Genomic DNA, 15,539 nt, shown 5'->3' on the forward strand with positions numbered 1-15,539 from the left:
TTATAGAGGAATGAAAACCTTAATTTATAAACCCTAATTTTAAATTAGGATTCTTAAATTGGGAATATTTTAAAATTAGGGTTCTTTGAATCTTGGAAAAACATTAATGAAGAATCACAAAATGAGCAACAAGGATCTGATACCACATGTAAGTCAAAACATGAATAAACGTAAATTGAACACATACTATTTATGTTCACAAATAGATCTTATCATATCATGATTCTCACACAATCATACAATCAAGAAGGAATAGACACTTACCTTGATCCATGAGTGATCCTAATTGAGCAGTTACTTTATCTCCTTTATCCCAATCTATCTCTTGCAATTCCGTTCTTGTCACACACTTTCGTGATGGTTAACAGTGAGACAACTATTATTTGCAGAGACAGAACCCTATAGCCTTTAGTACCCAATCTCCATCAGATGTAGGTTTTCCATTAGGTATATCATCAGATATATATATTTCTCACATTAACCAATGGGCCTTTAATTCTATTATTATTATTATTAAATCATATTTGGGCCCAAAGCCCAAACTCTAAGTCATGTGAGTCACTTTATAGAAATTAATATACATAATTTCTTACAAGAATGAGAGAGGAGTGGGAGGAATGAGTATGCAATTATGCAGAGAGAGTGAGAGACGCAAGTTATTTTAAAAGTCCACTTTCGTTTGTTTATAACCGTCATTATATGTGTTCCTGTATCACATACAAATCGACTTAAAACTTTCGTTATATATGCCTCAATATTACTTTTAACGACGATTAATGTAGAAATCATCGTTAAAAGATTAATTATTTACAAAATTATTATTATCTGCGACGTCGTTATTTTAGTATTTTGTATTAGTGGATTTTATAATCTTCATTCCTTCCATAAAATTCTTTCTACAGAATGATATATTAATATACAACTTAGTATGTTTTATTGTGATTTTTTTTTTCAAGCTTCCCAACATTCTTAACATAAAGAATCACAGGAACTCCTATCTTCTACTCCACTTGTTTAATTTTCTTATTATACTTCTTTCACTCTTTTTCATTCTTAAAAAATCTTGCACATGTCATACTCACCATAATTATTTAGAAAATCTTGCACATGTCATACTCACCGTAATTATTTAATTATTTAGAAAGTGTTGTTGGAGATCCCACATCGACTAGAGATGAGAGCCTTTCATAGTATATAAGTGGGTGCAAACCTCACCTCTTGAGCCAGTTTTATGGGGTTGAGTTAGGCTTAAAGTCCACTTCGTAATATGGTATCAGAGCCATTTCGAGCCTATCCTATCGAGTGTTTGTTGGGCTTATCAGGCCACCCGCTATCGGGCCGCTATCGGACCACCCAAAATATATAGTTCCACGCACGAGTTGGCAGTCTCGGCGTGGGGTTGAGTTAGGCTTAAAGTCCACTTTCGTAATAAGTGTCAAAAAAACTAAGTTGTAACCTTCCATCATTCCTCCTCCTCTTTGATCTGAGAACGTTGGTTTTGAGATCACATTACATCCACACCTTTTTTTTTAATAATATATTATTTTGTAATTTTATTTAAGTTTGTTGACTCAAAGAAAGAAAAACATCTGATACGAATGTGATGATTTCATATGAAATTTGAAATAAACGTGCGCAACAACTTTCGAATTTATTCACACACACACACATATATATATATATATATATATATAATATTATTGAAAAATATTCAATAAATTTATATACATGTTTTTGGAAAAGACTAAAACATATAAAATAAAACGACTGGTTAAAAATAATTTGTAAAAATATTATAAAAAAGAGATTATATGATTATATAACTCTTTAAAATATACTGTATGATTTCATTGGAATGTAAACACTTTACAATTTTCAAATAAAACTTTATATGTTTTATTAATTCACAAATTTAAAAGCTTGTTATTTTGCTTAAGTTTTCAAAGTTTTACCCTTCTATAAGTTTTTGAATAAACTTGGTCATGAATTGAAAATGTGAGTTTAAAATTACAAATATATAAATTTATAATCTAATGTTTTTAACGAAATAACCCATAGTCAATTCCTTTTTCCAAATAAAAATTAGAGTTATGTATTAGTAATCTTGTTACGTATCGGATGATATAATTGTTCTAGAAGAAAATTTTATATTAATTATTGGTCCAAGTTGATAGAGATACATAGCTAACGCGTGTGTGTCCCATGTTTGTCGAGGGCATGCAATGCATGGTTATAAATACTACTGCGTAAGACTCAGAAACGCACTCGTGCTTTCCTGGTTTATTTTACAGACCAATTAGCTTTGTTTGCAAAAGAAACAAAAGAGAAAAAGATGAACTGCTTCGAGGAAGATGTTCCTATGCCTCTGAGTCCTATGGCAGATTACTTTAGCAGCTCTCTGATAAACGTGTTTGTTCTTTGTGTTGTTGAATCTGAGATTCCAATTGATGAGTCAAAATTTCAACCTCTGCTTAAGAACAAGTTACTTCCCATATGCTCCAGATTCTCTTCTATCATGGTACCTATAATTTATTACTATATTCCATCACCTGATTTAGAGGAGATCAAAATTATACTTTTTATGTTTTTTCAAGTTTTACTTATCTTCCAATTTTGATGGTTTTGTTGGTAAGTGATTCACTTAGTATATACATAAACAGATAACATGACTTACTGTTGAAAACCATGTTATTTTTTAACTTTAAATGTGCATTGGACTTGAATTTAAAAAGGAAAGATTCTTTTGTGTCGTTGGTTCCAAGAAAAGTATCATTTGATATTATTACTACATAACTTGAACAGGTTACTGACAAGAATGGAAAAAAAGTTTGGAAACAAGTTGATGTTAACCCAGAGGACCACATCAAGATTCCTAAGTTTGCATCCACGAATGGAACACTCAAATTATATGACGAGTGTCTTGATGAATACATGTCAAAAATAGCTATGGAACAGTTACGAGAAGATAAACCACTTTGGGAAGTGCATATATTTAACTATCCAACTACCAAAGCTGCAGGAACTATTGTAGTTAAGCTCCATCATGCACTTGGAGATGGCTACTCTTTCATGGCGACTTTCCTTTCGATAACACAAAGTGCTGATAATCCTTCTCTTCCAATCAAACTTCCTTCAAGCAAATCGGTGGAATCAACAAGTACCAAAGGCATCGGAAAACGATTATCTCAAACTGCTTCTGTGGTGTTCAAGAGTGCATTTGATTTTGGCTGGAGTTTCATGAAAAGTAGCGTGATGCCAGATGAACAAACACCATTAAGGTCAGGGCATGAAGATGTAGGGTTCCGACCTATGAGTATCACAAATGTTTCCCTCTCTTTGGACACCATCAAAGAAGTCAAAAACAAACTCAAAGTGGTAAGTTCAGACGTGCTTTCTATACTATAAATGTTGCTTTCAAAAATTTAATTGAAAGTACCTAAATTTTAACCTGTGATCTTGAGATTGCTTTAATGACTAACTAGGTCAATAATCTATTCAATGACCATAAATTTGAAGAATAATAATACTTAATTTTAAAACGATTTTTAAATCAGTATATATAAAGACTGATTTTTTTTCCAAATCAATTTATATTTAAGAATTATTTTACTGTAATGACATGAACAGATATTTTTTTAAATTTATAATTTTATAACTAAAGAATCATTAAATAGAATTAGTTTTTATAAAATTTATTAATTTTCAAACAACTTTCAGAGAAAAAATAATTAGTTAATTTATTGGCTTTATATACTATTTTAAATATTAAAAAAAATATTAATATCTAAAATAATTTTTATTATTAATAAATAATTTTTAAATCTGTATTTAGTTAGATACTAACTTTTAAATATAAAATAGCTAAAATCTAATTAAAATTTTAATAGTTAATTAAATACCAATTCAAAATTAGTTAATAAATTTTATTTATAATAAAAATTATTTTACATACTAATGTGTTTTTTTCTATTCTCATTTAATGACTAATTTTTTATTTTTAAAATTATTTTTTTCTTGTTTCATGATCCAGATTATGTTAGTTGACGTAGATCTTAAACATTAAACATTAATTCTATGATGACAATTTATTTGCTGAACTTTATAGTTTTTTTTTCCATTGTTTTCTGTACATGCAGAGCGTAAATGATGTGTTGGTTGGTGCAATTTTCTTTGGCATTCAACTGTACATGAAGGCAAAGAATCAGAAATCAGGCACATCAGAAAGTACTGCACTGGTGCTGCTTAATACCAGGAAAATAAGAGCTTACAAATCAGCGAAGGAGATGCATAATGATTCTGAGGCACCTTGGGGGAACAGATTCCACTTCATGCACGTTCCAATTCCCATGTTAACTGATAAGAATGAATTGAACCCACTTGAGTTTGTGTTTGAAGCCAAGAAAAAAATCAGCAGGCAGAGAACTTCTTTGGCAGTACCAATGACCGGCGTGCTATTACACTTGTTGAATCAAATCAAAGGACCACAGGTTTGAAATAATCATGTTTGTGTGATTATATGAATGCATGAACCCTAGTTGCTTTTCAAACTGATTCTTTTAACTATATATCATTAGTGTGAGTAATAACAGTTGTTTGTTTGTATGTTGCAGGCTGCTACAAACTACTTGTATAAGACAATGAATAATGCAAGTCTGAGCATCTCGCACATGGTTGGCCCAGCAGAAAAAGTGACTTTGGCTAATCATCCCATTAAAGGCTTCTACTTCATGACTGTCGGTTTATCTCAGGTCTCTCTCTTCCCACGGACTCAAACAATAAATATCTTCCTAGAGAATTAGCTATGAAAAGATTTAAATGATATTTTGCAACACAAAAACTTACAAATTATATTCAATATTATAGCTATTAAATATTTTAATTATTTTAATTTATAGTATATAAGTTTTTTTTTTATAGATGAACCACTCTAATTTTAAAAATAAAAAATAACTAATTATTATATTAATTAAATTAAATATTATTTTAAAAATAATTATTAAGATTTTAGGTATCAGTTACTTTCTTTTTCTTTATCAACAATAAATAAATAAATTAAAATCCAAAGATGTCTACAAAACTATCTTCGCATATAGAATCCACAAAAATTTAAGAATCACAAAGGCCTAGACTACTTTTACTAATTAATAACTACTTTTACTAAACTATAACATGCTCGGGAGGTATAACTACTTTATATTTTAAAATTAATAACTAAAATCTTAATAATTAACTTAATATTAATTTAAATTTTTATTAATAATAAAATTTGTTAATATATTAATAATTTTGTAATCTCTAAAATAATATTTAATTTGATGAATAGAATAATTAATTATTATTTTTAAATAGTATTTAATTTAATAATTGTTTTCGTAAGAATCTTTCGTTAAAAACATTAATATATACAGGTTTAGTTTCGCGACCCAAATTATGATGCACTAAACTAACTTTAAATATTTTTTACTTGTTATATATGAAATATGAGTGTCTAAGCATATGTATATGATTTTATTCTTCATTGTCAAGTATAATAATAAAGTTCAGTGCATGATTTTTTACTTAATATATGCTTTAAATTTGTGTATTGTTCTATAAATTTTACTGTATTTGTTCATTCAAATGTTGCAAAACATATTTTTTGATGGATTGACAGAGCATCACAGTGACTATAACAAGCTACATGGGACATTTAAGGGTTGGATTTGGAGTAGAGGAAGGCTTCATAGATGAATACCAACTCAAGTCATGTTTTGAGACATCTCTGCAGCAGATATTGGAAGCAGCAAAATAAAATAACCTCTGATAGATCATAGCATCACAGTTATTTCGTACTACAATGTTTCAAATGTTTTATAGCTTATATTAAATTTTGAAAAAGTGGGGTGACGTGCATCAATTTAAAGCAAAATAAACATTAAAATGAGTAAAGAATATCCAATAAAGGTGAAGCATGTCTGGTAGTAGTTAATGTATTGTGTGACTTGTATGGTATTGTAGTGCTCTGCAGCAACAATAAATATTTGTCTCAGTTATGGTTTGCTCTTCAGATATATTTATATTTTGATTTTCATATAAATTTGTTTCATTTTATTTTTTAATTTATTCTTATTATTCTATTTTAAAATAAAAACATAAATAAAATAAAAAATGTACTCATTAAAATGACTCAAATAAAATAAAAATATTGAAATAATAATTTTATACGAATAAAAGTTGAACAATATTTTTAAAAAATAAAAAATTATAATTATATTTCAAGTAATATATTTAAGCTTAAATATATTTGAATAATTACATTTTATAAAAGTTACTATATATTATTGTAAAACTACCGGTAAAAAAATATGGACATAATAGAGTACTTGAAATATTCTAACTTTTTTTTTCAATAATAAATAATATATAGAAATGAAGTACTTAAGGAATAATTTAACTCATATACAATAAAAATAAAAACAACCTAACAACATAAAATCTTCCAGACATCTACTATAAAAAAAAAAAAACCTGACAAAAACTCCTATTAACAACAAACTAAAGCGAAATACTATATAATGGTAAAAACATTTGTATAAGTTATCATTAGTTCTTCAATTAAAATGTCTTCAATAAAATATACATTTAAAAAAATTGTAATTAGATTAAAATAGATGTTCTTTGTCATTTGATAGTAAAATAAAATTAAGCCATTTGTATTGAGAATGAAAAAATCCTCCGACTTAGTAGAACTTAGTGTTTGTCCTTTTCCTATTTACAACTAATTGGCCACCCTGATAATATTATATCCCACGTTCTACGTTCTGGTACAACCTTTTATTCTTGTTTGGTCCAAAATGTTTTCCAAAATCTAGCGCACTTTATGTTACCTGTTTTTGACATGTACTATCATCCACTATTTGTTGATGCCTTTCTGGAAAATATATTTAAAACAACCATGCAGGCAGTGTAAGGCAGAGATAATTGAGCCTTTGTGTTTACTATTAGTGATATAAAATTTATGAAATCATCATATTTTGTTGTCTCATAACACAATTTCCACTACCTCCCCATAGTTGTGATACAGTTACTATCTTCAAATTAGACATGTATTAAATTTAAACTAGACTAGTTATAAACTACAAACAAGATAATCATTAAATAGTAATCAAATTTAGAGATAAAAAATTATTTTCACTATATTAATTAATTTAGATATAAATTTAGAGATTAAAAAATTATTGATATCTAATGTAATTTCTATTATTAATAAAATATTATAAAATGGTTTTAAATTGGTATCTAAATTAGCTACTAAAGTTATAGCTACTAATATTTTATATTCTAAATTAGTCTCTAAAAGACTAATAGAGACTAATTTAGAACTTAGTTAGTAGCTAAAACCTTGATAGCTAGTAGTTAGATACCAATTTGGAAACTACTTTATAAATTTTTATTAATAATAGAAACTATTTTAGATACCAATAATTTTTTAATTTATAAAATGGTCTCTAATTTAGTTAATATAGTGACTAATTATTTTGGTCTAAAAAATTAGTTTCTATATAATGATTTTCTTATAGTGATTCCACTGCCAAGTAAAGAATTACCAATGTGCAAAACTTCATACCAGATATAGTTGAAGACTCAAAATAGATGTGTGATGTGAGTTGATTTTAGAATTGTGCATTTTAGATGTTTTTACTTGTTATGCTTTTGATTAGCAATGATAGGTGAAACTAAGTGAAGATTGCCACTGGACACGAACTTAACCAAGTGGTTAAATAAGTGTGAAGGTTCTCTTTAAAAAAGTAAAATAAAAACACAATTACTAAGATGATGATGATGATGATGATGATGATTGCGGAAATTAAAGCAAGACAAAGGAATGAAGAAACCAAATTGAAAAGGAAGATAAAATGTCAGAACAATTAATGAGATAATGAACAAAAGAAACGAAGAGTAATGGCGAAATTGAAGGGAAAAGAATAAGGAGTAGAGGAACCTTAAGGAGTGGAGAGAAATGAAGAGGAATCACGCCACTTGGAGGAAGAAGCTCCAAGATGAGTGAGGATGGATTCGCCACTTGCAACTATCTCTTCCAAGATAAGACTTAGAGAAAATATAGGAACATTATAGACTCACTTGAGCAGAGTTTTTTTTACTTCAAAATTCAATGTGATTTACAAAAGGAGAGACACCTATTTATATATATAAGTGCCTTGGAGAGGAAGAGAGGAAGGGTAGGGGCGTAAATGACTACAAGCTTTTAGAAACTAGGTCAAATGTGATCACATGGGGGAGTCTTCTAGAATCTAGGTGAAAGGGGAGCACATGAATGACACATGGGTGATCTTCTAGAAACTAGGGTTTTTAGAAGCATAAACTACCTTATTCTTCTTCTAAGTGGGCCAATGCGAGCTCAATTGATTACAAATTAATCTTGTCTTAAAAGACTAGAAGGAAACAATAATTTTGATTATCTGACCCATGCCTGGTTGTTCTTCTCCTGAGGATCGTCTGATGGATGGTGGAGCCCTGTGTCTCTGCCTGGGATGTTTGACCTAGACTTGAATAGTTCTTTGGGTTCGTGGTCATCTTCTTGTAACGTTGGGTCATATCAGGCCCTTCAGATTGGAAATAATTTGTCCTTGAATTTAGAACTCCTGTAGAATGTTCCTACCGGTTGACCTGAAACGCCTTCGTGCGCCTATGTCACTTTCACGTCCTAAATCCCTGCGTTTGCACGTGCCTTTCCTGTGATGAATGCCTGAAAACACAAAGACAAAGGGCGCCCTAGAGGTCATTTGCACTCGACGCTCAAGTCAGTATTAGGGCTAGGAAACACCAAACTGTATAACTGTCACTGTGTTAAGCGTCGCAAATGAATAACGTACCTTACTAAGTTTGTTACCTTCATTTTTATAGACTGAAACTAGGGTTTCCTTTTTACCCAAAATGGGCTTTTCTGATGGGGCGGGCCTAACACTGTTGTTACCCTACTTTTAGGATAACCTAGTGCGTGGGTTCCCTAACTGGAGTGCAACCTTTGACGGGGTGACCACCCGGGTGCCTCCTCGTGCACCTGATATCTGGGGTCACCCGCCTCTGGGAGTGCCCACGCTGTTCACGTGCCATGCATGCAGATCATCCCTGGAACGCAACCTTTACAGGTCATATCTTTCCAGTGGCTTTATACTTGTGTTACACCTAAACGCGTCATCCACTCTACACGCATGGACCCTCGTGACCTAGGCTTCTCCCTTACTGATAACTGGTGTGTGGTCTGGGATCCACCTCTCGTGGTCCAGCTCTACTGTTTGGGTCTGATGTCTGACCTCTCCACACTGTCTAGTGGCACGTCGGTACATCCTGGCGACCCATGTCTGACCACTCTTTGGCTCCTTGGCGCACGTGCTTCGCGAGATACTGGCCCACGCCGCTCGTGGGACCCCGCTTACGTGGCACCAATATTACCAGTGGTCAACGACGCCCAAGGACTGGTCGGTACACATATTATGTTTGTTCACATAAAAGATAGGAAGGTTTCGAAAGGTGTGAAGTGAATCAAACTTATGTTTGTTGAGATTTTGAAGTTCTTGTGTATTAGTTCTATATACAAGCCATGATCTAAGTTGAGCCATCTGGAAAACTTCCTCCGCATCAGGTACACCTTGCTTAAATATGACCATGTTCCTTTGATCCCAAATACCCTTCACTATTGCCACCCACATACCCTTCCTCACTAGGTTTTGCTTAGAATTCAAATGAACCCTCAAATCCTTATGTTGGACACCCAGGGTACCTATTCACTTAAAGCAAAGGGACCAAACCCGCTGAGCAACAACACAATCAAAGAATAAGTGTTGAGTTGTCTCCTCTGTAGCCTTACACATCTCACACCCAGTATGCGTCACTAACACTCCTCTCTTACTAAGGCAACTACGTGTTGGCATCTTATCTAGCAGAATCCTCCAAGCAGTAGTTAAAACATTAGGAAAAGCTTTAACATGCCATAGCTGATAAAAAATACCATTAACTTGCCATGTGTCATAGTTTCCTAGGCAATCACAGGCTGATTTCACCGAAACCCCCTATAGTATCACCTTTCCATATCTTCATATCCTTTTCCTCCCTTTTGATATAACCCATAGATATAAGCCTATACAAGTCTTCCTCTTGTAAAGATTCCCACACAAACCTCTCCCTTCTTCCCCTTAACCGCCACCTCCATACCGACCCTTCCCAACCACCAATCTTTCCCACTTTACTCCCCTGGTCCATAGACAGAGAAAACAACTTAGGGTAAAGATTGTGAAGTTTATTACTCCCCATCCAGGCATCCTCCCAGAATATGACCTTATCTCCCGAACCAACTTTTCATTGTAGAGTTGATTAGAACCACCCTCCTTCTTCATCCTTACCGCATACCTTGGCCAAGTCTCTCCACCATCACAATTGAAGCTTTGCCTACAATGGTCTTCGATATGTTTCTGTAATATATTTTGACACAAGATGTCTTTCCACTTCCCTTGTTCATCACTCACTAACCTCCATTTCCGCTTAGCCAGAAGAACACCATTAAACTTACTGATATCTTTGATCCCCAAACCCCTTTTCTCCATCGGTTTGCACACTTTCTCCCAACTTACCTAGGCGATCAATCTTTTCTCTCTTCCCCACTTCCAAACAAAGCTTCTTTGGATACTAATGATTTTGTTATACACCGACACCAAAGCTTTAAAAAAAGATAAGTAGAATAGGGGTATAACCGTTAAAACCGATTTTACAAGGCAAATCCTTCCTGTCAGAGACAAGAATCTCCCTTTCCAAGCACTCAGCCTATCACTTAACTTATTGAGGATAAGCTCCCATAAGGACGTCTTTCTTGGATTACCTCCAAAAACAATTCCCAAATATTTAAATGGTACCCCCATAAAAGCACAAATTAAGGTACTTGCCAAGAACCCTAGAGCATTCCTTTCAACATTTATGCCAACCAGTTTGGATTTGTGAAAGTTGATCTTTAACCCAGAGGCAATCTCATAACACCTTAGGATTGCTTTTATAGTGAAAACACTATTATAAGAATCTTCATACATGAACATTGTGTTGTTAGTAAATTGCAACACACAAACTTCAACCTCATTCCTCTCCACCTTCACACCTTTAATGAGTCTTGCTTTGAGAGCTTGTCTTACGAGCACGACTAACCCTTCTCCAACAATGAGAAAAAGAAACGGGCCTAAAGGGTCTCCCTGTCTCAAATCTCTTGTTGGTCTAAATTCCTTCGTAGGGCTTCCATTGACCAACACAAACATCGATGCAGACTCCAGACACCCTTTTACCCATTTTATTCATTTACTGTGGAAGCCCAACCTCTAAAACATGTAAAGAAGAAAGTCCCACTTGACCGAGTCATATGCCTTTTCATAGTCCACCTTGAAAAAACAATCCTTTCCTCCCATTCCTCAACTACCTCATTGGCCGCAAGGATGCTGTCTAACATGCCTCTTCCCTTAAAAAAAGCCGATTGACTAGCATCAATTACCAACGGTAAAACTCCTTGATCCGGCATGTCAACACCTTAGTTATAATTTTATAGAGAGCTCTCACAAGGGAATAAGCCTGTACTGGTCTAAAGAAGTGGGATCTCTCACTTTAGGTACTAATGCTATAAATGAAGCATTACAACCCTTCGGGATGCATCCCGATTCCTGAACCGACTTCACAACTTCCACAATATCTTGTTTAAGAACAACCCAATTATCTCTAAAGAAATTAAAGTTGAACCCGTCCAGACCAGAGCTTTTTGAACCATCACATTGCCAAACTGCTTCCTTTATTTCCTCCTTTGTGAAGTCAGCAATCAAACTTGCGCTAGTCTCCCGATACAAATTCTTAAACTCCACACCTTCAAGGCTAACCCCATAATCTTGTGTCGCCTGAAATCTAGCTTGAAACATCTTTTTGGCTTCCCTGCGAACAACTTTAGATTCCTCACACTACAAATTATTTACCTCCACACCTTTCACTTCATTCCTAAGACATCTTCACCTAAGCACAGAGTGGTAGTACCTTGAATTAGTATCTCCATACTTAGCCACTTTGCTCTCGCTTTTTGCCTACAAAGGGATTCCATCTTAGAATCAAGTAACCTCAACTGGCTTATAAGCTCTGTTCTTCTCAAATTAGCCTCTTCACCAATAGAAGTGCTATCATCTTGATTGTCAATATCCTCAGTTTCTTCGACAATCCTCTTCTTACTAGTATCCATGCATCCAAACACATCTTGATTCCATATCTTTAGGCCAGTCTTTAGAAACTTAAGCTTATCTTTGAACCTGGTTATACTATTACCTTGAACACAATATGGCCTCCATTTAACCCCACCATCTCTCTAAACCCAGGCTTCAACAACCAAGCATTAATGGATCTAAATGGTTTTGGGCCCCAGTCTCTAACTAAAGATTTCACCACTATGGCACAGTGATCGGATACCACTCTCGGTTGTACATGTTGCTTACAACCGGGCCATTTTTGGATCCACTCTTCCGACACCATCACCCCATCGAGTCTGCTCTTCATTGAACCGTTAACTTTGAACCATGTGTATTTCTTACCTATAACTGGTAATTCTACCATATAATTCCTCTCAATAAAGCAATTAAAACCCCTATTTCATTTTTTTGGTTACCCCTAATGCTAGACCCCCCTCTTTCACTCTCATTCCTAACAACATTAAAGTCTCCACAGAAACACCAGGCCAAGTTCTGATGTGCACTCCTGATATTCGACAACTCTGCCCATAGACACTCATTTTCAACCAAGTTGCATGAGGGATAAATACTTATCACTGCACAATCACACTTACATGTCCCTCTACCTTGAGCTTCAAGCTAGTGAATTTTGTAAGATCTTCAGTCATATGTTTGGAACAACCACTGTCCAAGTACCATTGATTTCTCTTGTTGCCTTTCTGCAAAACAGAGCAAAGATGATACCAATGGTACCCTTTTCAGTATAGGGTCTAACACAGATTAAAACCTTCCCTTTTGTAGCCATTTTGCTAAGTTCTTAGGAACAAGATGCTTTCTTGCAATGCATGACCTAGAGGTATGACCAGATTTCATGCAGTAAAAACAAGTTACATGAGATGCCTTTTTGCCACTGTTAAAAGCTGAAAAACCTGATTTTGCTGGAACAAAAAAACTTGAAAGCTTTTTGACATTGGTTACATTTCCAGGGTTATAACCAATACCATTCTTGTTGAAAACAGAATTCTGTGAACCAAGGAGAGACTCAAGATTCTCTCTTCCCTTGGTGAAATTGGAAAGGGTTTTTAGCAAATACTCCACTTGTTTTTCCATTTTTTTGCAGTTTTCACAGGTTTTAATAGAGGCATGAGATCATGTTAGTTCAAGGCTTACCAGATCTGTTTTAGCCTTATGTAGTTCTTCCTCAAGTGTTTTTACTTTAGGTGCAAACACATTATTTACCTTTTGCAACTTACTGCATATTACAGCTAGCTTATTTGCTTCATCATGTGTTTCTTTGAAAGCAACAAGCAATTGATCATAGTTATCAGATTCCATAGAGAATTCACTTATTGAATCAGAGATTGACCCTTCATCTTTCACCATGAAGCACATATTGTTTTCCTCACTCTCAGTTGAAGAGCTGCTAGTTGAAGATACTTCATTCTCTTCCCATGAAAAGTAAGCTCTTCTCCCCTTGCTCCTTTCAACCTTCTTGCTGACAGATTTGTCCTTTGATTGATTGTTTGGACAATCCATTTTGATGTGCCTTGTTTTGCCACAGCCAAAGCAAGTGTAGTTAGAGGAATTTGAGTAATTAGGTTTAGGATACTGATGAACATATATTTATTCACACACAATAGCTTTAATCATAGATTATTGGACTATAATAATAAATAAATCCATTGATTTAATTAATATTCATATAATTGGGTTTATTCAGGCTTTAACTATTATCTTTGGTAATTTTGTGTTTTTAGGGTAAATTATCTGAAGCATCTACCTTTGTGAATGGGTCAAATATGTAAAAGTCCAAGTTGCTTCTTTGAATAAAAAACAGAAAACAAATTCCGAGGAGAAGAAAGAGAAAATAAAATCTACAATATCTCAGAAACATAATTGGAAGCAAATCTTCTGCAAAATACAAGGATTCTGGAAAGATGGAAACTTCGAAACGGTTAACAAAATATAAACTACAATATTTTCCCAAGATCCTTGGAGCAGAAAAGCCTATAAAAGGACACAAGCATCAAGGAGTAAAGGGAGAGTTTCATAGGGTTTTCTTAGTTTATTTTCTTCTTAGTAATTCTTTTGTTTTGCCTCCGCATGGAAGGCTAAACCTTTTTGGTTGATTCCTTTGTAATTTCCCATTGAGTTCTGAGGTTTTGTTCAATAAAAGTTTCGATTTTTAATTCTCTATAGCGGTTGTTTTTATTGTCTAATATCTTGGAAAACTAGTTTTTGTGAGAGGTTGTACTTGAACGCATGATTGAGAGTCTTCCTTATCTTAAACTTTGGTTTCGTAGTTAGTTCGTATTGTTTTAATTAATTTCTTGGGCGCATGATTCAAGATAGAGGAGGTAAGCATTCCCATGGAGTATACGCATGGAACAAAGTGGGTATTGATTAAACCAGTAGACGCATGTTTTACTGGTGAGTTTCAGTTGAATTAGATTGGCGCATGTTCAATCTGGTTTAACTCTTTTGGAGGATTGAGAAAAGATTAATCTTTAGAGAACCTGTGAAGAATTCAATGGTGGAAGAACTTGGGATCAACCGCTTTTTATTTTCTATTTCAATCTCTTTTATATTCTCCGCACAACTATCTTAACCCCTTTTTATTATTATTGTTTTTGCTAACTTTTATTGCTTACAGATAGATTCTAAACCCTAATCAACTGATTTTACTATTGGATTCGTTGGGAGACGAATTGGGGACATTTGTCTACAATTATACTATCATCTCTCTAGTGTTAGACAAGTCTACACTAGAATCATATTAATTTGACAGTAAAACGACAGTTATCAAATTTGGCGCCGTTGCCGGGAAATTCAATTTGATTTTGGTTATCAAGTTTTTCTTTTTATCTGCATAATATTTTTTATTTTCCTAATTTTATTTTCTGCATATTTTTTTTTTCTTTTTAGTTTTTATTTATTTAGTATACCCTAAAACACGAACAAAATAAAAATAAAAACTTAAAAAAATCTAATATTCAACATTTTTTTTCTTATTTTTTTTAAACGAAAAAAATTAAAAAAAAAACGAAAAATTAAAAATTAAAAAAATATAATATTCAGGATATTTTTATTTTATTTTATCATTTATATCTCCTATCTTTATTTTGTTTAGATTTGTTTTATATTTTATTTCTTTATATCTTTTATCTTTATTTTGTTTTGATTTTATTTTATCTCCTATATCCTTTATCTTTATTTATTTTTATCTCATATATCTTTTATCTTTATTTTCTTGTTTGGTTTTTGTTTTTATTTTATTCCTTTATATATTTTATCTTTATCTTA

At 33.0% G+C, this 15,539-nt stretch overlaps 1 protein-coding gene across 1 annotated transcript; it reads left to right on the plus strand.

The window, feature by feature from the left end:
- The first annotated feature begins 2,267 nt into the window (after positions 1 to 2,267).
- Positions 2,268 to 6,032, plus strand: LOC137835453 (wax ester synthase/diacylglycerol acyltransferase 5-like). The gene is made up of 5 exons (XM_068643975.1): positions 2,268 to 2,518; positions 2,803 to 3,375; positions 4,137 to 4,487; positions 4,611 to 4,748; positions 5,654 to 6,032. The coding sequence occupies exons 1-5, from the start codon at positions 2,333 to 2,335 to the stop codon at positions 5,789 to 5,791; spliced, it is 1,386 nt and encodes a 461-aa protein (XP_068500076.1). The 5' UTR covers positions 2,268 to 2,332; the 3' UTR covers positions 5,792 to 6,032.
- Positions 6,033 to 15,539: the final 9,507 nt, after the last annotated feature.

This window comes from Phaseolus vulgaris, chromosome 5 (genome assembly GCF_000499845.2).
Source record: "Phaseolus vulgaris cultivar G19833 chromosome 5, P. vulgaris v2.0, whole genome shotgun sequence".
NCBI classification, from domain to species: Eukaryota; Viridiplantae; Streptophyta; class Magnoliopsida; order Fabales; family Fabaceae; genus Phaseolus; species Phaseolus vulgaris.